This window comes from Neovison vison, chromosome 11, assembly GCF_020171115.1.
Source record: "Neovison vison isolate M4711 chromosome 11, ASM_NN_V1, whole genome shotgun sequence".
NCBI classification, from domain to species: Eukaryota; Metazoa; Chordata; class Mammalia; order Carnivora; family Mustelidae; genus Neogale; species Neogale vison.
Window position 1 is genome coordinate 46,952,445 of NC_058101.1, and position 23,737 is coordinate 46,976,181.

The following is a 23,737-nucleotide window of genomic DNA, read 5'->3' on the forward strand; positions in this document are numbered from 1 at the left end:
ACTAAAGCCAAGTAAGTACTACCAACATAAAGCAGTAAAAACCCCTTTGTTGAATTTGTTTATACACAAGAACATGAAATTTCATACAAACCATGAATTCCCTTAGACTGCCCACACTATACTTAGGCCAGCCTCTTCCACCACAGCCGCCATGTGCTGGCGTCCAGTGGTTCTGATCCTGAATTCCCTTCTAACACTCAACAGGCAGCGGGCCTTGCTGGGAGCCCTTTGGAGCCCTTCTTTCCTCCTCCCCCCCAACTCCCTGCCCCATCGGTCTTTTACCTTTTCTATCTAACAAACTATAAAGTTCTCAAACCTTGTGCAATTTTCAGAGGAAAGAACTACTGTCTGGTTGTAAGAAGGAGAAAGAAGATAAAAATATTCCCTCACTTGGAAGAAACTTTCCAGAATGCTTTTCAATGCTTTACGCACATTACCCCCACTTCCCAACAGCTTTAGTGCCATTGTTCCTCAACTCTTGACCTTTCAGATCTTACCTTCTGATTAGACCAAAACACTGTGTTTATTTCAGTTAATCAATTTTTTTGCCTTTACAGCACTGTCTCTTAAATATATAAATATCTGTGTGTGTATATAACATATATATTGAATATATCATATATTGAATATATGTGAATATATATATCATTCAACACCTTAAGTTTTTAACAACAGTACTAAAGAGAATAAACCACCACAACTTTTGGACACTTCAGAAAACCGTTCGTATTCTTGATAAAAGTATTTCTAGGAGCACATCTCACATAAACTTCCAATCAGTTGGCATTTTCCTCTAAGCAGGACTGGGTTGGACACTACGTGTTTTAGCCATACTGCTGAAAAGCCATTCTAGCTAATATGTATCCACTGTTCATCCCAATGTCCATCCATACTGCATTAACCAATCATTTATGCCTGAATTTTTAGAAGTAGTTTAGGCGAAAACTCCCAGACGTTATTGGTAATTTTTTTTTGCCGATCTATGTGATGATCTTCACAGTAAAAGCTACCCTTAAATAACCTAGAGATTTAACGAACCCCAAACTTTATAAATTAATACAACACAATCTAAATGCACCATAAATTTATATTTGTTAATCTTGATATTAGAACATTTAAACATTTGAAACTACATAAAAATATGACAAACAATATAAAATGGAAAGAAATTTGTTGACAACTTCCAAAACGTCACTATTTCTTATAGTGCAATTAAGCAACACAACAGCTCACTTAGCTCTCCAGAAACAGTATAGTGTTTTTAGTGGAGTGTTATCAACAAAAATCAACACAGTCCCACACAATAATGTCTCCAATTTATTATCTTTTCCACAGTACAAATTCTTCACAAACCAAACTTCTTTGCGGTTATTCAAAGTCTGTAAACAAGTGCCTGAATCCCCACGTCCCCAACCTCAGTTTAAGCTTGTGAATGTCAGTCCTTAAATCAAATTTTAACTCTTCCACGTGTGTAAGGAAATCAAGAGCCTTCTCTCCTTAAATTATTTATATTTTATCATACAGCCTGCAATGCAGTAAATCACAGTGAAAGCCCTGGGAAAAACAAAACAACATGATCTTTACAGCAGGACTTGAAACTTTATAACATTAAATGCATTTATAGAAGCTTCCCATAATAAAAGCGTGGGTTTTCATTTCCAGAAATCAAGTCAATTAGAAACCCTAGGTTCTACTTAAAAATCCATTTTGATCTAAAAGTGAAAACAGTCCCCTATCCATAGTCATTTTATAAACTCTATACAGTTTCACTTGCAGAGATTTTTTTTTTTTTCCAGTCTGGAAAATGGTAGTGCAATTAGTTTTACTTTAAGTCATTTAGTCCAGGATGTAAAGAGCTCTGTGGAAAGATAAGAAGATGGTGTGGTAAACAAGAAATTTTTGCAAGCCCATGCTGGCTTACTAGTCCATTAAAGCTTGTAAGTCCATAGTGGCTTTCAACAAAATGTTGTATATACATCACTAATAACAAAGCAGAAATAAATAGGCAGAAATGACTGTAAACTGTCTCATCTCTTAATGATTTTTCAATATAACTGGCTTGACAAATTGATTATATAGTCATTTAAATAGGCAGACAGTAGACAGTTGCCCCTGGGACAGTCCACTATGACATCCAGTCTGGAAAGCCCCAATGGCGTTACATTCCTAAAATTAAAAAAAAAAGGTGGGGGGGAGTGGAGGATGGGAGATAAAGAGTTTAAAGATGCCACTTCAATAAATTCCATCAAGTCAGCCAGTTCACTTAGATTTCTTCTTAAAAAGGCTTTTAATTTTTGATGGCTTTTTGCTTTTCTCTCCATTATGACAAAGATCGTGCGGGATGCTGCTTATCCTGGCAACATGTGGGGCTTCCTGAACTGGCTTACTGTCGTTGCCAGCAGAGGAACAGGACGTGTGGCGAGGTTTAGGCACCGGGATGCCACTAGAAAGCTGGTTCATGCTACAGGACTTCTCCAAGATGCCATTGTACACTTTGCTGGCAGGACTGAAGATCATACTCTTCGTTTCTGTCAGACCTACACAATCTGGAGAACCCCGAGAGATATCTGCAGTTATGGGTGAATCTCCTCGGGATGAATCCTCTAGAGAGAGCTCATCTCTTGATATCTTTCGAGGAGACAATGTTTGGTATATCTCAAGGCTTGAAGGAGGAGACTGTTTCCTTCCAATGGAAGAATTTAAGGAGTCACATTCTGAGGCAGTGTCTGGCACTTCCCTGGATGAGACAGAGACAAAGGTAACATTTTAAATCAGTTATTTTCTAACACTACCAGCAGACATGCTAACTAATTCTAACTAAAACTTCTATTTTTAATCCATCAAAATGTAAAAAGGGAAAAATACTAAAAGTCCATACATATTCTGACAAAATTAGATTACTATTTTAAATAATAAACTTAGCAAAACTCAATGTTTAATATGTAACATACACTATAATAATGAAATCTTCCAATTTAAGAAACATAACTCATGCTACATCTTTCTTGAATTGTCAGAGAAATGAAAATGCTTAAAGTTCACAGATTTTTTTTTTTTTAATCTCAGCTACTTTGGTGTTTTGTTTCAACACCGAGTATTTTTCTTTCTAAATCATATAGCTGACATTACATATTTTAAAAGATGAACTTTAGTCATGGTCTCTCCTTTTCCTACTTAGTTATTGAACTGATGAAATTTAGCTTCCTGAGGAAGGAAAAAAGGAATATAGTTAAGCTAAAATGTAAGATCTCCCAAGTTTAGAAGCAGGAGAAGGAAGCTGACGTACAACTGGGGGCAGAGGCGTGGGAGTGAAGGGAGGCAAAAGTCAGTGATGTCACCTGATTTTTTAAGAAGTAGACAGTCAATAAATGCTCACAAGTTTATTCCCTTTTGATTCCCCCCTTCTCCACGTAAAGAGAGAAGAAAAATAAGAAGGATAATAAAGATAAAGTTCACAACCTCAAGGCCAAAAAACAGTAGATGCTATTAGCCATTCCTGCAAAATATCCCTCAAATCCAACACTTGTCACTCCCCCACTGCTACCATCCCTATTCCTGAACTACTGTGAAGTCACCTCAGTGACTGCAAGGGCTTCCTAACTGATCTCCCTGCTTCCCTTCTTGTTCCTCCTTCTTAGCTACTGCTCTACACAGATGCAAAGGGTTTTTTTTTTTTTTTTAAGTCAAAAAGCATATAATTTATTAATAAATTTGGTTTGATGCCACTTATATAAAATACATAACAAAGGAACACCTGAGTGGCTCAGTCAGTCAAGCATCTGACTTCAGCTCAGGTTATGATCTCAGCGTCCTGGGGTCAAGACCCACATGGGGCTCCCAGCTCAGCGGGGAGTCTGCTTGTCCTTTTCCCTCTACCCCTCCACCTGCTCCTCTCTCTCAAATAAATAAATAAAAATAAATAAAATCTTCAAAAAAAAATAAAATAAAAATATGTTTTATGGATATACAAATAAAAAAATAAAAACAATAAAACATTCACACAAATTATATACATCCAAATCCATTTAAGTACTTATTTCTGGGCAGGGGTGAGGATGCTGAATAGGCATATAATATAGGTCATTTTACCTGTAATGTCTTCATAAAAAAGGGAGAGAACTATAGCAGATAAAATATCAAAACTTGACAAACATGGCCTGGTGGGTATAAAGTGGCTAATTTTCTCCCTCATTGTCCACAATGATATGTTAAAGTTGAGATTTATAAAATGAAATTCTCACACTGCCTAACTCACAGGGATGTCATGAAAAATTAACAAAAACTGCTCTGGAAAATGCAAATGTCACACAAAGTTTAGACAGGTGTTTCTCTCACCTAAATTCAATTCATCTCAACAAATATTGATTGAGCAGGGCTAATAACCCATTGGAGCCAAGGGGCACACAAACTAAGATAATAGTGCAAAGGGGTTTTTAAAAACCGAGTGCATCATTCATTTACTTGCTCACACCTTTCCAATGCTTCCTCCCCTAGTCAGGCTAAAAATCCAAAGACCGTGCCCAAGTCCGCAGAGCCCAGTACAATCAGGACCACGGGTATGGCTCCAGCTGCAGGCCCCAGCACTCTGTCTTACTACACTATGCCTCCCTCTTTGTTCTCCCCAAGATGCCAATCCCATGACTCCCTCGGGGCTACGCACTTGCTGTTCCCTCTGCCTATTTTCTTTCCCTCCATCTCTACAGGGCTTAATGCCCCAGGTCATTCAGGTCACTGCTCAACTGCTCTCTCTCCAGAGATAAATCCCTTGGCACTCTGTCAAAACAGTATTCTCTTTTTATCGGACTTTAGTTAGCATCCCAGAACATCCCACTACTTCAAAAGGTATTTTATATTAACTTGTTATAGTCACTTTCTCCAGAAGAAAGAAAATGAGGACAGGAAATCTTACTAACTTCTGTATTCTCTGCACTGGAATGGTGAGAGACAAGTTCACAGTGGGTATTTAATAAATATGTGATGAACGAATGAATGAATGAAACAGATGAAAGCAAAGAAAAAGAGAAAAGACCTTGGATAATAGAGATCATGTCTTACTTATTTTTGTATGTACCACATGGGATTCAAATACTGTTCACTCTATGAAAGAAATGATTAAGAAATAAAAAGTAGAGTTAAGATAAAAAGTAACTGGCAGAAGAAACACGGTAGGAGAAGGAAGAGAGCTGAAGACCGAAGAGAAAGGCAAGGACACATATGATCATAATCCACCAGCCAGAACGAGGCCAGAACCTTGTCTCACTTGTTTTGGCAGCCAAGTTATTAGCAAGTGCACAGCATACAGCAAGGACCTAAGTTCATATTTATAGAATAAATGAACTGAATGATCTCTCACCTCAGATGACCTGTGATTACTATCATTACTCACACAGTGATATTACTTCTGATGTGCATTTCATGTTAATACCCCATTTTAGATCTGTATCTTACTCAAAGTATTTAATCACTTCTCTGTACTTCACTCACACGTGTATGGGCAGATTGTTTCTATTACACTTCAAGCTCTCAGAAGGTACCAAATCCCCTGGGCAAATAAAGACTTAAATGATGATTTCATGTAATACAGTTACATGTGCTGCATCATTTTAAAATGCTTTTACAATATGATAATGGGGATACTAACAGAGGACAAGAGGAAGTTCAGATAAGAAGAAATGACTCAGCAGTTGGTTACTGGTAAGGACTTTTCTGTTAGCTTCTTTTGGAGTTGGGCATCCATTAATGGTATAGCATATATCACTGTTCCTGAAGCTGTCCAGGTCCCAGAGCCAGAAGATGATTTAAGTTACAATTTTATAAATTTACTTTCTACTCTGCTATGTGGTTTGGCTGCTTTGTGTGTGAAGTTCTAAGCTAGGTTAAAAATGTTTCAAAGACAGTCTCTAAAATCTAAATAGTATGTGAAAAGAATACTAATCTAAGGTCAGACTCCTAGATTCCAGTACTGGTCCTGCCATTAATCAGCCGCACAACCTTGGGCAAATCACTTAAATTAACCAGGTCTCAATTTTCCTGTCAGAGTATTTGATTAATCTCTAAAATTATTCCTCATTCTAACATCCTTACTCCAAAACAAATAATAATCTGAAGTGTTGCTACTTCCACAGAACTAGTGAGATTTGGGGTGTAAGGTATAGTATAATCTCTGACTCTTAAAGTGTCCCATTTTTTCTAGAGCATATATTCTTTGGAATATTGAACCTGATGTGTACTATTTATGTTATTTTTCTATTTCTTTTTTTCTCACTGTGAGGTATAGGTGAATTCATGTCAGTTTAATGCCTATATAACAAGACTCAAGTCAAGGTAAGATTTAAATGAGGGTATACGCACATAATGCATAGAACATAAAAGATCAGTAAATAGTAAATGTTATTAATATTACTAATGGTAAATGTCATTACCATTACTATTACTACTACTATTACTATATTACTATTTTGTAAGGATTCTAGTGGTTCGTCATGTAAACATGTAAGAGACTAAATGAGGAAAAGTTTTCTGCAGCTAAATTCTCTATTTATGAGCTAGCTGTGAATTTCCAACACTATTAGTTGAAATGAAAACTAAACATTTCCACAAATGCAGAGATTCTACTGGATAGCAGCACTCTAGAGTCTTCCTATTAATTTCCATAAGCCACACAAAATTGGTTCTGTCCCTAATGCCATCCTGTGGGTGATGATAGTTATACTGCAAAGGTTATACAAAAAGCTAATCAGAAAGTGCTACCCAAGCAAAGCTGCACCAAATTCTCCAACTGTAACAAGGACACAAACCTTGTACCTTCTCCTCGGGAATACTCTCTCATAAAATCTACTTTCACTAATAGATAAAAACAAACATGTATGAAAATTATTTTTTGATGATGATGTCAAAAAAAGAATCACATGATAAAGAGAAGCCACAAAGGGTCACTGAGAGCATCGAGCCCCCTCCCTTTAATTTTGTTTCTCACATAGGGACAGGAAGACTTCAGAGCTGCATAGCGACAATGTGTGAGCAAAGTCAGAAACTGGCATCGGTTTTCCTGTCACTTAATATCCCACCACTCCTAAAGAGAGATGTGGTTTGGAAGGAGACATCCTTAGTTGCAACGGGTCTCATGGAGCATGATGGTCCTCAAGCTGGACTAGAACACACTGCTGCTATACCCATTCTATACAAATTCTTACATTTTCTTTTATCTTTGGCCATTTAATATTTCCTGTTTGCTAGTAAGTACTAGCACATAACAGAAAAAAAATCACTGAGTGGCAATAAATATTTTAAAAATTCAGTCATATTTAGCGTTTCTTTGTGTATATTTAACTTTATGCCTTTGTGTTTTACAATAAAACTATTTGTAAGACAATTCTGTGCTCTGAGACTTGAGTCAGTTGTGTGCAGTGGTCTCTAAGCAGTTGCATGTCAAGACATCTACACTGTCTATGGTGGGCAGAATGCTAAGATGGTCCCTAAATCTCTAGTCTTCATGTAAACACATATATTCTTCCAGTTATTCCATCAAACACTAATAGAGGTGCTGCAGAAGAGATTCTGCAGATGTAACTGGAGCCCCAAACTAGTCTATCTTAATATACAGAAATTATTATCCAAGTGAGTCTTTTAAATTGGGTCCAGAGATTAGAGACAGGGCAAGTCAGAGATACCAAGGAAAGAGGGGACTTGACAGAAGGGATAGTTTCTGTTGTGCACTTTGAAGATGGAGACCCATACAGCAAGGAGTATTGTGCAGCCGCTAGGAACTGGGAGGGCACCCGGCTAACAGCAAGTGTGGGAACAGGACCTCAGGGCTATAATCACAAGAACTGAATTCTGTCACAACCAAGTGAGCTCTGAAGTGGCCCTCCAGGCTCCAGAGAAGAATAAGGCCTGGCAAACACCTTGATGTTAGCCTTGTGAGACCCTGTGCAGAAAACCCAGCCACACCAAGCCTGGACTTTGACATGCAGAACTAAGAGCTAATAAAGGGATGTTGCTTGAAGCCACTAAGTTTATGGTAATTCGTGAGGCAGCAACAGAAGAATCCAAAGTGTCGCTCCTCCCCACCCCAGGCCCACCTCCCATCCATCCCGCCCAACATATACTGCAGTTGGTTCAGTGCCAATACCATTGCTTTTCAGCAGAGAAGTAAATGGCCTCCTCCTCCTCCTCATTTCGATAAAGGACGGGACAACTTGACACTGACAGGATATCAGGGTCGGGGGAAGGCAAGGAGTGCTGTGGGTGCTGGGGGTGGTGGGGGTGCCGGGTGTGGGCCTGGTGCGGCGTGTGAGGAGGGAGCTGGGCACGAGGACACTGCGGAGAGGCTGGCACAATGCTGCGACGGGAGCGGCACAGGCTGCTGCTTCGGGCGAGCGACCCCGCGGGCTTGGCCATGGTCCCTGAAAACAAGCAGAAACACACAAACGGGCTCATGAGACCAGCGTCGCTTCAAGGCACAGCACAGACACACATGTCGGGGTCCTGCCTCCACTAACAGGTCACGTCACCATGCAGCCAGCACTCACTGGAGTAACTGCACTATCGTCACCACTTCTACCACCTGGACTGCTTCCCAGGAAGGTGAAGAAATACAAAAACAATAGAATAAAAACGAAAACAGGTCTAGAAAATAAACAGAAGAAAACATAAACCCATGAGGCTCTAACATTACATATGACATTACTAACTACACAGGCTTGAAAATTTGCTCATGATGATAAATCCTTACATTTAAAAATCAATACAGCATGTGTACTTTGTAGCAAAACTTTGTGTGAATTTTACCATTAAAAGAAGAAAACTATCAGTTAAAAAAATATAGGTTGAGATTATCTCTTGAGATAGCGTGACTTGTCTGAACTTGGAAGTTTTATTGTTTTCATGTTTCAAGTTTCAATTTAAATTCCAGTTAGTTAACATATAGTGTAATACGGTTTCGTATTATAACAGAATTTAGTGATTCATCACTTATATACAATACCCAGTACTCATCACAAGGGCACTCCCTATTGCCCGTCACCCATTTAGCCCATTCCTTACCCATCTCCCTCCATCAGTCCCCAGTTTGTTCTCTATCATTAAGGGTCTTTTATGGTTTGCCTGCCTCTAAGAAATTTTAAATCAAGTCATTGAAATACTGTTTCCTAGCCAGTAAGGCAAAGATCTGACCAAAACTTGTTTCCTGAACACTGATTACTATGGAGCCAACTAGAAATCTTAGATAATCTTGTTTCTGCTACCAGTCTCAGTCTAGACCCATGCAGGTAGAAAACTTCGGCTGCAGCACCAGAACATCACATCATTAAACTTGAGCAATCTCATTTATAAATAAGACCTTCCGACACCTTAACTTATCATGGTTTCCCCCCATCTCAAAACATCTATGCCATCACTCACTCTCCCAAGTTTGTCTTGCTGTCTTGAGATCACTGCTCCATTTTTGATATTATAAGTCAAGACAGACAATTGAGATTCTGACCACGTTTCTATCTTTCTAGTTCACACATTCTGCTCCTTCTACTTTGTCCTATTCTCGACCCCAAGTTCAAGCACCTTACTCTACTGATTAGGGCTTCTGTTAGCTTTATATTCAACTTCTTTCCCAATAGCATTTAAAAATCAATGCTGAACAACAAACCTAAAAAACAAACCAATAAACAACAGCAGCAACAAAAAACCCTCCTCTGTCTTCACTCTGTTTTTCAATTGACACAACCTCTCTCCCCTTTTATGAAGAATTTTATCTGTTACTTTCTCCACTACTTCACCTTAACTCACTCATCAAAGAAAGTAGGAAGTGCTCACATATAGTTTGCTGCAACTGTTCTCAACAAAGTCACAATCTACTTCCTTGTTGCTAAATTCAACAGATAGCTCAACCCTTCCCTGACATTTGACCAGCACCTGACACTGACTATTATTTTGTCCTTCCCTTGACTTCTCAAAGCACATTCACACACTGTGCTGCTTTTATACAACAGAATAAAGAAAAATAATATAAGTGATCTCCTCAAATTAAGCAGGAAAAAATTTGGTAAAATTTAACAGCCACTGATTTAAAAGAAGAATCATTCTTAGCAAAATAGGAATAAAATTTCCTTAACTTAAAAGCAATCTACCAAAACACAGAGCAAACAATAATTTAATAAATAAATAAAAATCACATTTCATGATAAAATATTGGGAGTATTCTCCTTGAAATCAGAAATGGCAATCATTATTGCCTACAATCATGGCTTTTATTCAACATTTTTTTAAAAAAGATTTTTATTTATTTATTGACAGACAGAGATCACAAGTAGGCAGAGAGGCAGGCAGAGAGAGAGAGAGGGAAGCAGGCTCCCCGCTGAGCAGAGTGCCTGATGAGGGGCTCGATCCCAGAACCCTGGGATCATGACCTGGGCGGAAGGCAGAGGCTTAAGCCACTGAGCCACCCAGGTGCCCCTATTCAACATTTTATTGAAGGTCTTAGGGGGAAAAAAGGGAGGGAAGAAGGCATTAGGACTGAAAAGAGAAAAAAACAACTTATTATTATTATTGCATAAACAAAAAAATCCAAAAGACTCCTGAGAGAATTTAGTATTTCTGTATGTAACATCAGCTTAGCAAAGTCAATAGCAGTTCCCTTTACATCGGCAACAAGCAAAAAAAATTTCTTAAAGAGAGGTAACGTGTAACTACAAACAATAACAAAACAAAACAAAAAACACTATGGGGTATCCAGAAATTAATCTTTTTTAAAAAGATGTGCAAGAAGAGTACAGAGAAAAATTTAAATTTTAAAGATGTAAAAGCAGATCCCAATAAATGAAACTTATAAATAATAACTGTCCCCAAATAGATCAATAAATTCAAAGAAATTCCAATAAAATCTCAATGGATCTTCATAAGTGAATCCTAAAAATCATATTGGCCTAAACAGCAATCGTGAATTGGAATAATAAAGGAAAATGCAGACCTATCAACCCTCAACACTTACTATAAACTATAAAATAGCAACTAAAGCAGAATGGAACCAGTGGAACAGAACTGAGAGCCTGGATGCACACGTGCACTAATGGAGAGAAGTGGGATTACAAACCGGTAGGGACAGACCAGGAATGAGGCTGGGACAACTGTTTGTCCATACATCAGGAGATATATTTAGATTCCTCTCTCACAATACAAACAAAAATAACTTCCAGGTAGATTAAAAGACTAAAGGATTAAAGCAAATCTGAAACTTTTAAGAGAGCAAATCTGTTATCTTCTGAAAAAGATGTAAAAAGCACAAATCAGTTTCATAAATTTGTCACTGGAAACGTATTTTAAAAACCCCTATGGTTATAAAAGAAATAAATAATACAGCTGAGTAACAAAGAAAAGCCAAAGCCTGAAAGCTATCTGCAACCATCAAAGAGCTGGAAAATATTAAGACAAATTCTCCTGGATCAATAAGGAATCTTGAGAGAGATTCCACAGTAGGAACAAACAACTTAGAGAGGAAGAAATCTGAATACAAACACCATTAAATGAACTGGAAATTAATCTCAGTAGTCATCAAGGAAATAAAAATTTTAATCACTCTATGGTATGCCACAGCCATTCAAGTTACAAAACAAATAAATCAGATCATTCTAAGTATTGATGAGGATATGGGCAGACAAGCACTCTTATAAAGGTGGGTGTAAAAATGAACAATTATTTTGAGAGCAACCCTGCAATGACTAGGAACAGCAGCCCTCCCAAGGACTAAAAGTGATCCATTTTCTAGGTGTCTACTCAGAGAAACTCTCAAAAGTATGCACAGAAAGATAAAGGTAAGGTAAGGATGCTCACTGCAGTATTGTCTGTAAAGGCAAAAAAGTACAAAGAGCCTACCTCAGTAGAAAAATGGGTTAATAAACTGTGGTTTGTGATTATAATGAATAGATACACTGTCGTTAACTCATATTAAACAGTTACAGTGATTCTTAATAAAGCTGTATATGAACATGGAAAATTTACAACATACATGTGAGCAAAAAGAACTGCAAAACATTACCTAGAGTTTTATAATTTATGTAAATTTTTAAACAACTGTATCTATTATTTATAGGTACATCTGCAAGTAATAAAAGTACAACAGGCCTTAGAATGGTATACAACTTCAGAAGAGTGGGAAGGGGAGGCCATGTGTTTTAGCTATATGTATAGCAGTTTATTTCGGAAAAAGGGATGAATAGAGCAAAAATGTTAAAATCATTTATCTTTAGTAGGTGGGCATTTAATTTTCAGTACTTTTAAGTACATCTGAATGACTTTATAATAAGAAATTTTAAGTAAATTGGTACCACATTTCCCACTATGAATATTTAGCAGATAAGAGGAAAAAACTATGATCTCTTCTCCTACCCACAAAGAGCTAAACTTTGATAATTTTTTCCCTGTCTTTTTTCTTCACACATAATTAAACATAGACAATATTATTTTGTGTATAGTTTCACAATCTTTTACTTTGCTCTTAACATACCACTGGTATGTTTCCTTGCCACTATTTCACACTTAGACAATTTACACATACCCACGGTACAAATTTAAAACTTCTCAGAGGGTACAAAATAAAGAGGCCTTCATCCTACTCTAGGCTCTAGTCTGACTTCCAGGAGTTTCCCATTTATCAGCTCTAGAAATTATGCTTTCGTAACTAGGCAGAGTGGAGTATCACTGCTGTGCCACTGGGTGGAGGCAGAGCTCTCAAAGTGTAATCTTAGGCAAGAGTTTTTTTCACAGATAATAAATTTGGTCACAGAACTTCTAAATCATCAAACTAAAAATCAACTCATACTTTTTTCATATTTTAAATTTCTCTGTATATCACAACCACTGAAAACCTAAGACAACTATTCACATATAGATGTTTTGATCCATCAAAAAGAACTTTTAAAAAAGGAAAGAAAAAAAAAAAACCTAGTTAACTTAGGGAAAACATCTTCATGTATACTGATACTGAATAACTATGGATTCTAAGGAGAAGCTGTTATTTTTAAAAGCTATAGTTTTCAAACAAAATCATACACTTATGAATCAGTGTAGCATTTGGCAAGCTTAAGGGCATATAATTCAAATAAAGACAAGACAATATTCAAAGAGCAGAGCTGGTCCAGATACAGGTATAACTTTGCACCGGAACTACTTCACAGCACAGGACAAGTGAGATGAGCAAGGTCACATATTCCAGGGTTTACAGCATTTATTATCTGTTCTGTCTTCCCTATTGTGTTAAGAGTTTAGTGCCTCCCCAGTTGACTTGCGTTACCTCTCTATCATTAAACCAGAGAGAGCCACAGAAATGAACACAAATGCATAGTCATTCAATATTTATTTATAAATTTAGGGCTTTATTTCCTAAAATTGTTCTAAAAATTAGAACCGTTTGTAAATCGTAACATCAGGAAAAATGTAACAATTGGATAAAAAAATTCAAACTGGAAAATGTTTATATATCATGATTGATTTGTCTTAAAACGAGAATTTCTATTTAAGTTTTCAACCAATTAGTGATTAAATTCTGCTTTCTATTCTTTGGAATCTTGTTTTATCTATAGTTTCCAAAAGGTCACAAAGATTGGGAAAGTTATTCAGGCAGGCAATAACAAGGATGAAAAGTTTTTCAAATGATTTCTAATATAAGAACATACCATTTTAAATTCAACTCTCTAAAACTTTGCAAAAATTCCATATATTAATAAATTCTAAAAATGATTAAAATTTAAAATATCTGAATTTAACCTTCCTACTAAAACATATTCCTAACAGTGTAAAAATTCAAATATTTATGTTTAATTTTTACATATTTTATATTTATGCTTTACATTTATTTTTACATACTGTTTTTACATATTTTACATTTATGTTTATGTTTTATGTTTATAGCATAAACAAGGCAAAATACAAAAACTGTAAATTTTAAAACCACCTTTGAGAGGAATTCCATTTTCTAGCAACAACAAAAAAAAGTTCTTCTAAACGTAAGCACAGTTTAAGTCTGCTTAAAAGTAAACTGAGCCAGTGCAACAAGAGTAAAAAATATAGCAGGATAAACTCTTTAAATAAAAGGATAGAGAACTGGAAAAGCAAAACAGAAAACCCCTTGCCCACTGGGAATGGTAATGCAATTTCAAATAAATCAGACTGGCCCAAAGTCACAGAGTTGGTTAGTCAGTGGTACCAAGATCTTCCCCTAATTTTTACTTTCTACTATAGATTAAGCTGTCATTTGAAAGAATATTTACCCTCAAAGCTCAGCACTTCGTTCATATGATATTTAGCATGTATGATGCACTACTCTATGTATATATGTATATAAATACACACCTGATTATTCTCACATAGAAAAGAGAAATTATTAACCACAAAAGGAAAAAAAAAGAAAATGATGAATGAACAAATTTTTCATCATAGGTTTCAAAGTCAATGATTCAAAAACGCATGGTAGAAAGTTACCTGAAAAACTGTACAAACTCTCTTTTTTGAACTCATCACTTACCAGGAAACTGTGACACTATTGGGGGTGTATCTTCATCTAAATCATCAACTCCTCCAGCAATTGGATAGGGTGGAATGGAGACTCTGGGCATCACCACCCAGCTGTGATCAGAATACAGGGAAGAGGTCAAGCTGGGGAGTCCCGAGTTATGGGCTATCTGAAAGCCACAGATCTTCTCAATCTGCTGCCAGCGAAAAAGTCGTTCCCGTAAACAAGTTGTCAACTCAGAGAGCGCTTTCCTGAAAAAGCCAATGTAGTAATTACTTGTTGCATCAAAGAATCTTTAATATGGCACTAAACAGGGCGACTACATGAACAGACCGTTACAATTAACCATTCTTAAAATTAGTATAGGTTATGTAATTACACATGCTTAAATGACAAGTTAACATATGTAAACTGTTTATAAATTACACATTTCAACATAATACAGGTAAACTGATAGCTAAAATAACATTCTTACTTTGCTTCCAGAATTTTGTGATCTACCTCATCTAGGGAGGAGCTATGTGCAACATGCAGAGTCCCAAAGACTGTGCTTCTTTTCTTTTTAATTTTCTCTGCCTAGAAACCCAAGGAGAGAAAAAAATAAGGGTAGGTTTGGAAAAAATACACACATATTAATGAAGTTTGTTTTGAAAATATTAATAATCATAAAATCAGTGGAGAATTATATTAGCCAAAATAAAGCCCTAATTTCCAAAAAAGAAAACAGATGAGGGAGAAAGCATGCTTTCTTAAGCCAATAAATACAATTCAAAACTTTGTTCTGGAAAACTTTTCTCTTATTCTGATGGTTCAGAAAATCCTAATCTTCTATTAAAACTAACAAAATAACATTAATCATATCCTACTGCAATGAGGTGTTAGTGAGTGAACTGAGCTTTTTTTTTTTTTTTGCTAGAAATCAGATTAAAACTTAATGTCATTTCACACAATTTAATAAGAGTCAGACATTAATTTCTAGTAACTACTAACCTGAATCAGATATGATGCAGCAACCTAGAGAAGAAAAGCTCTGTATAAAACATTTATGATAATGATAATAGGGATGATTTTTAAATGACACTAAGGTCATTTTAAAAGTTATATACTGCTCTAAATAAGGTAATTTTACTCTACGGCCTATGACTACAAGAGTCAATTTATGCAGTAAGTTCCAATTCACAAAAAGAAGCTACAACAATAAAATTTTATTCAGATCTTTGTATCCCAATTGGTTAATCTCTTTAGAAATTTATTAAATTATGAAATATAATAGAGTACCTCATCCTTAGCAATAGCTAATTGCATCTCAGCATTTTGTCTTTTAATATTGTAGTACTGAACTTCTACTTCATGTGTTAACTGAAGCCATTTCTGAAGTGCATCTGGAACAGACCAGCTGCTTCGGAGTTCAAATTCTTTTTCAGCCTTTTTTAGAGCCATTCGAACCTGGAAAGGAGGGAGAAGGAAAAGAGGAGGGGGAAGAGGAAACGGAAGGAATGAGGAGAGAAAGAGGAAGAGAACGTTGGAGGGAAGATGGAGATGGAGAGAGAAAGAGAAAGAAATTTATTTTTTTAAGAAAATATTTAAATTAAGATACATCTTAAGAAATTAAGATTTTACCAAAATTAAAAGAAAATGCAATTTTAATTATGCTCTTTGTAAACATCTTTTTAAAATCACAAAGTATAAAAATATATTCCTAACATAAAAACTAGAGCTGAAGTTTTTAAGTGCATCTTAACCCACTAACCAAAGTTGTAAAGCCAAAGGATAGAAAGGGCTTACATAAATCTTAAGTTGCATTATTTAGTTTTTATATTTTATAATAGCCAGACTCAAGGGACAGAAGAAAATTTCAGACACATACCAAACTAAAATGGATTACATTCTTCTTATAGTGTATTTTTGTTTAGGGTATAGAATATAAGAAGTATCCAAAATGCAGTGGATACCTGCCCTACTACCCCTTCTACTGTTCCCAGGAGACACTACCAAAAGCCATACATTCACTATTCACTATACATTCACTTCTTAAAGTAATGATACCGGTTTTTTTTTTACAGTTTTCATGACATCTGCTTTACGGTTAGTTATTTCTCACTGTTATCATAAGCACATCTGTCTGTTACAGTCTGTTTAACTGACTTCTACTTAATTCGCTGCTTCTAACATACGAGAAGGTAGATAAATCAGCATTTGCAGACCATGTGTAAATTTCAAGAAAAGAGATTCTGAGTGAGACTCTGCTTGATTTTTCCATGAGAAACTATGCACAGGTTTCATTGTCAGGATGTCGAAGTCTTCCTTCGAGCTGCCCTTTAGGGGAACCGGACAATAAACAGTTACAAAACTAAAATGCCTACTGCAGTAGTTGGAATAAAATGCTAAGGGAAAAACTCTTAAAGAAAGCCTAAGAAAAGAACTAAGAAAAAAGAGACAATCCATTCTAAGGAAGATTCACTTAAAAACTAGCAAGAGCTCAAGCTAAAGATGTGTAAGGATGCGTGGTGGAATATAAGGAATCACAAACACACTCAAGACCTTCAGACAAAGTCACAAATGCACCGCGGAGCATCCTGCTTCTGGAGCACCATAGCTGTAAATTACGTCCCCCAAAGCTAAGTAAGTAACTAAAAACTCCACTCTTAAACTCATGTGCAGAAGAAAGTTTGATCTGAGCAAGCTCAATTTATTTAAATAAACTTTATTGTGTGCCAGAATAAACTAATAAGAGTACTGTACACAAATTTCTTCTGATAAAGAAATAGAACAGCTGTCAGATACTGCAGAAAGAAAATTATGTTTGAGAAGTATCTTTTAAAACTTCAAAATCAGAAGAAAAAAAATCACAATGGGACACTAAGTACAGACATTACAAGTAAGGGTAAGATAGAACATACTCCACTTACTCACTAAAAACAAATCCTAAGCAACATGTGCCTGACACATTAAACTGTGCAAAGCGCTTGGGACAATACTGTGTTTAATAAAATAGCTGGCTAAGCTGTGTGGCGTCCCTGCTGATCTTTCAGGAAGAGAGGATCTGAGGTCAGGTCCTGTGACATGGAGCTCCACACAACACTATAAAGTGTAGGTCAGCAGGCTCTCTTACTCATAAGATCTTAAAGCTAAAATTTCCATACAATTTCCATTGCCAAGGAGCTAAACAGAGAATCTATTTTAAATTTCACTCAAGTTTTTCTCTTTATTCATAAAGATTTTCCTTATTATGTCCCCTAAAAGAACTCAATGAACACATTTAACACAGAATTAGTATAGAGCTAGCTGAGGCTTGGAAAATTGGTTTATTTCACAGCTGAAGCTGAACAATGTTTTCACTGACTGTCAAATAATGATTCAAAATTTTGGAAATCCTGACCTTCGAACAAGAGCAACTATTTTTAACTATATTCACTGTTATTATTCATAAGTTTATCATTTGACCTAAATTCTAATCCTTCAGTTTGAATTACACTGTTATTTACAGAGGAATGGATGCGGAAAAAAGCAAGTAATTATAAGCTTTTGCAAATGAATTATTAAATTGTTTACAAATATAATTATTTACACAATGTTTGTGTCTCAGGAATAAAACAGCAATAAGTAAAAACATGGTATCACACAAAGAAACACCCTAAATATCTGGAAACACGGCTCTAGACCCAACTTTATGATTATTACCCTTGTGACCTTCACAAGTTCTTCACTTTCTAATCTGAGGTTTGTCTCATGTAGAAGAGGCAAATACTATGACTTGTCCTGACTTTGGTCTTCTTGAAACTTTAAGAACAAAATAATTTACATGAAAAAGTATTTAAACCATACAAAATATGAAGTGGTACAACTCTTCACCCGAAAGTTTTTGTTTTAGGGGAAAATAGCGCCACTATACAATACATGTACCAGATACTCTTGACTTGTAGTTCTGAGAAGTTGACTACCTCCCAGATAAGCTATAGTAATACTTCAAACTATGTGGAATTGTAGACTATATAACATACATAAATTAACTTCCCAGTGAAATTTACTTTTAGAGACAAAACTTTTAATAGCAGTACGGGAAAACGTGGACTTTGGAATAAGACACACAAAAATCTTGGCTTTGCCACCTAAGAGCTATGTGAATTCAGGCAACTTATTTAACCTCTCTGCACATCTCATCTATAAATGAGCATAATATCTATTGTGAGGATTAAAATTTATGACCAAACCACCTGTAATGTGCATAGCATAAACTTCTGACACAGAGTATGCAACTGTTAAAACTGTGTTTCTTATTACTATAATCATGTTGGACAAAGTTCTTTTTAAATACCCACTTAACCCCTTTAAACCACCTCTTACTGACTTGGGATCTGACTAGGATCATTACATTTGTACTGGGACATATCATGGAGATCCTACGGTCTACGGAGGTGTGCAACGGTTTTTGCAAAAACTTCCTATTAGAATGTTTGTGATTTGTGAATCCTTTTTGTAGGGTGTCTTCTCCCTTGCTGTGGGGCAGTCACTTACTTGTAAAATTCTGCTATCAGTTTATGTATCTGTAGGCAAATTAGCACTACTGCTTTCTGATTTGTTCTTTCTTTCCCATAAAGTGCAGAAAAATAGCTAACAAGCCAGTACTGGGAACAAACCAAGAGTTAGAAGTCTTGGTGGGAAAAGGCAGTGAGTTCTCACAGAAATAAAAAGCATAATATCTAATTCCTGCACACTATAATTTTGGCTAAGCCTTTTTCTTTTCTTTCTGTTAACTCCTGGATTCTTTACTACATTCTGTACAGATAAGGTTTGTCAGGTAAATAGGACCTGACCCCAAAGTACATGTAGGAGTTAACTTTAGAGAACAAACTCCTTACAGGGAAAAGATCCAACAAAAAAGATGCCAGGGGTATGAGGGAAACAATAGCTAGCCATGAATGGAAGAGATGGCTGTGTTCAGGCAGAAAAATCCTACCAAAAATGACAATCCTGAAGGAAACAGTAACACACACTGAACATTTTTTTCATGAGTTTAAACTGAAACTCATTCATCACATAATTCTTATTCCTTATTTAGCACCTGGCTGAGAAGACAACAGTACACAAAGCAAAGCGGGAGACAGAACACCAAGGTTCTTGGCCCTGCTTTACAACTGAGACACTCTGATCTTGGGCACGCTTTCTCGCCTGCAGTTTATCAGTAAAGAAAGGGTCCAAGTCAGAAGAAGGAGATGAAACCACAGAAACAGAGGCTGGAGTGATGTGTTTTGAAGATGAAGGAAGGGGCCATGAGCCAAGAAATGCAGGCAGCCTCTGGAAGCTGGAAAAGGCAAGGAAACAGATCCTCCCTAGAGCCTCCACAGGAATGCAGCCCTGTGAACCTATTTTAAACTCTGTCTTAAGAACTGTAAGATAATAAATGTGTGTTGTTTAAAGTCATGAAGTTAGTGGTAATTTTTTTAAAGCAAGAACAGAAAACCAAAAGATCTGCCTACAATTAAATTCTGCACCCTCACCCCCCACCTTTCCTGAAGGCTTTCATTCCATCTTGAGCAACTGCATGGTAGCAGGAGATACTGAAAAGCCACCTGTAGACAACTTCAGAATTTTTAGCAGATTATGTTCTAAAGCCATTTAAGAGGATTCAAATGTATAATAGATTCTTTACCTTTGCAGAGAGGCTTAACATTAGATAAACTTTACTAGGTTACAGCTGGTAGCTGAAACATATCACAGATGTTAAATAAACATCTTAAATTCACTGGAGATAATTAACATGGCATGGGGTAAGATTTCATGAGTGAGTGAACATGACAGTAACTTTATTTTTAAATTATTACTTTGTCATTTTGCTATATGGGCTTTGATCAATGCCAACAATGCTAACAATGTAAAACAAATAATTCTTTTATGAACTAAGGAAGGATATACAATGCCACTAAATGTAGAAGACTAAACAAAAACAAAACAACTCCTCAGAGGGGCACTACCACTGCCCTAACAAATATGTTCATGGGATGTAAATACCTGCTCCAATTCCTGCTCTGCATATTGCCGTCTGCTCAGTTCACATTCGGCTCCTTCCCTTAGCTCTCTCAGCCGACAGGCCTCTTCCTTTGCATAATTGATTTCATCCATCATTTTGCGTTCTAGATTTTGCTTTTCTACAGCAACATTTCTGTTTTCTTCCTGTGCTTTTTCAAGCCTTATAAAAGGAAAAAATTAAAATTCCTCACCAAAATTTCCAAAGTTTCATTTTTTTCACAAAGAATAAATACGTATCAAGCAGGAGAATACATGTTTCCATCCAAAATCAGAGTATTTTCTATTAGTCTTACATGTGAATACCAAAACTAGCAGGTAGCCCCCTATACAGCTATATGGGTAATACTCAGCTCAAAATACAGTGATAGCAGGGAATCACCCTTCAGCAAAGAGACTTTTAAGAAATTCATTATTACCTGAATCACGTTAATAATAAAACTTAACTATACATATCATTCCACCTATACTTGATTTATTTCCACTGACCTGCTCATTTATTCTCTAGTGCATACCTTTAAAATAAATCTCTAGCTAGAACAATATAATTTTTCTAAAAATACAAAATGAAGTGGCAGACCCTTACTGATGTGTATAACAACTAAATAAAAGTGTGAGCCAATGCCCATATTATATTTTCACAAACTATATTTGCCTACATAAATAGTAAGACTCACATAGCTTTTTAAACTTACTCACCTCTCCTGTAAGTCCATTAGGCTTTGCTCTGCAGTTTGTAGACTCTCTAAGTCCTTCATCATTTTTGCAACATGTTCTTTTGATGTCTTATTCTGTGTGTAAGCAAACCAGCACCCTCCGACACCAATTACTATAGAAACTGTGAGAATAAAATCCTTCATCCAGTTATGAGGTGGGCCTATAAAGAAAATTAGAAATGATTAATCTTTGATAACAGAAGTTCAATACATAGAAGCAATTTTTTTTAAAGTAATAGGTATCTAAAAACAAATGTGAAAATGTCCCTCCTATAAACCAGCTCTAGCCTTTTAAAAATTCCTTCTTCTAATAATCAAAGTGCTTATTATAACAGTCTGATACACTAGAACTACCAGAGGGCACAGATAAACCTACAAGCGTGTACTCCACCCCTGTTGGTAACAAAAGTCCTGGGGAGCCATGAAACACCTCCAGTCATGTCCTCTGTGGGGTGAAAGGAGGCATAAAGAGTACCACCACTATCACACCAACGGCTTTCCTTCAGTCCAGTTAGAGATTGGTCTTCCTTTGATACATAAACTGGAAGCCTAATCATTCCCCAAAAGAGCATTTTTCCCAAGCAAGTAGTCATATAACTAAGATCAGTCAACGATTCTCAACTAAGGGTGATATCCCCCCAACAGTGGACATTTGACAATTTTTGCTTGTCACAATTGGAGGGCGTAAAGTGGATGGGGAAGTTGTTACCGGTGTCTAGTGGGGAGAGGCCAGGGATGTCGCTACATGTTCAATAACGCACAAGACAATCACTTTCCAGCCCCACATCTGCCAGTAATAGAGAATCATCCAGGAATTATCCAGCCCAAAATGTGAAGCACCAAGGTTGAGAAAGTAGGAGTTAAATGATAACAAGTCATGCTTTAGGTGGCTATTTGACAGAGGTATCTGGGTTACTAGACAGAAAGAACAGATCACCTTCCTTTCCATTAGGCATGTCAGTAATTTCTAGCACTTACTCACTGAGTAAGAAGCCAGGGCCTACTATCTTCAGTGATACCAAACACAGAAATCACTAGTCAAATAATTTCCTAGTTTATCCCTCTTAATGCACACGAATTTTCAGAGGGCTCTCTGGAAGGATACACAAAGATAACTAATACAATATAATGTATTCGTTGCTCCAAAGAGATATAGTTTATAGTGGAAAACGACCTAACTGCCCAGGCCTCCAGCAGGAAGATCTGTTGCATGGGTGATGAAATAAGGAGCTCTATAGACGGACAAGCTCCTGTGCTTCCTCGGTCTGTGTATGTTTACACGGTGTGATGAACAGCATGCTCCAGGCCAGAGACCCTCAGGGCTGCATATTTCCAGAGCGCACACCTACAGTGAAACGGATGCACTGCGGAAGACTAAAATCTCACAAGGATTTATTTTTATTTCTGCCTCAGACTGAGAAGTTCAGCTCGAGTTCTAGTTCAAATATGAGCTCTGTTCAGGCCAAAATAGAATCACCAGAAATAACAATAAATAGACAAGTCCCAAACTCTAAAATAATTACCACAAACTGAAAGAGATTTCAAAAAACTCCTTTAAAATGTATCTTTGTTCATTTTATAATATTAGTGACAAATCTAACGCCTATATTCCAACTGCAGGGCTCATTCACTCGAATAATAACTCTAAGACAAACACATTAAAAAGGTAATGCATCATTAACTTCTTCACTGGTTTGTTTATTAAAACATTTGCTTTCAACATTCTTTGAGACTAGTTTGATTTCTTTTCAAATGATAATATAATACTGTTTTGGCATAGAGGGTGATTTGTTTCCAGATTAATAAAACATAAATATCCCTAACCAAGTTGTACAGAGAGGCAAGTTTTAGAGCTTAATTCTATTTTCACCAATCACTCCGATGAAAAAAGTAGAATCTCATGGAAGACAATCCCCAAGAGATGCAGTAAGAAACTCAGGGTGTCATCTGTGTGGAATGCCCGGCATTTCAGGAGCATTCTGCTTCCTAGGGTTTGTAATTTCCAACAACAGTGCATTGCCACCACCTCTCACAAAGCGGAGTTCCAGCTGTTTCACCAGCTGCTCTCAGCCTGAGCCAAAAAAGAACCACCAGTACAGTCATGGAATCCATCCAACAGCTCCAGGAACCCTTTTTCAGCAGGGCCACCCCCAAAACCATAGTACCAAAACTGCAAGTCTCCTAACTCCAAAAATTGAGGTAAAATAAATATTAGTTTCCTAATTTATCATCTGAAGATGCCATTTTCCTTGTATTAATTTTGTTATTTCTTTTTGGCTTCTGAAAAATAGCACATAATTCCTTTAAAATGTGTACTCTTCAAACATTTTCCCCCAAAGCTTTTTAGAATTTGAAATTAAATATATTAAATTTCCTTTCTGGAAAAAGTATTCCTGTCAAAAGTAAAGAAATACAAGGCTTATTTTCCTTACAAATATGACATAAAAATTTGTTAGATGTTCTTCTTCAACACAATCAAATAACATTCTCCGCCTTG

General features: G+C 36.4%; 1 protein-coding gene across 2 annotated transcripts in view; it reads right to left on the bottom strand.

The window, feature by feature from the left end:
- Window positions 1-1,304: 1,304 nt before the first annotated feature.
- The window catches only part of STIM2 (stromal interaction molecule 2), a 141,560-nt gene continuing 119,127 nt past the window's right edge, over window positions 1,305-23,737 (bottom strand). Inside the window, exons 6-13 of one of the 2 annotated variants that reach the window (XM_044225827.1) lie at window positions 21,224-21,401; window positions 20,510-20,687; window positions 15,779-15,946; window positions 15,491-15,514; window positions 14,976-15,076; window positions 14,513-14,751; window positions 8,132-8,405; window positions 1,305-2,737 (exon numbers count right to left, since the gene is read on the bottom strand). In XM_044225827.1, the coding sequence (XP_044081762.1) occupies window positions 2,260-2,737; window positions 8,132-8,405; window positions 14,513-14,751; window positions 14,976-15,076; window positions 15,491-15,514; window positions 15,779-15,946; window positions 20,510-20,687; window positions 21,224-21,401 (1,640 nt within the window). In that variant the 3' untranslated portion in view covers window positions 1,305-2,259. The remainder of the gene's footprint in view (window positions 2,738-8,131; window positions 8,406-14,512; window positions 14,752-14,975; window positions 15,077-15,490; window positions 15,515-15,778; window positions 15,947-20,509; window positions 20,688-21,223; window positions 21,402-23,737) is intronic. The other variant, XM_044225828.1, reaches the window with a different exon arrangement.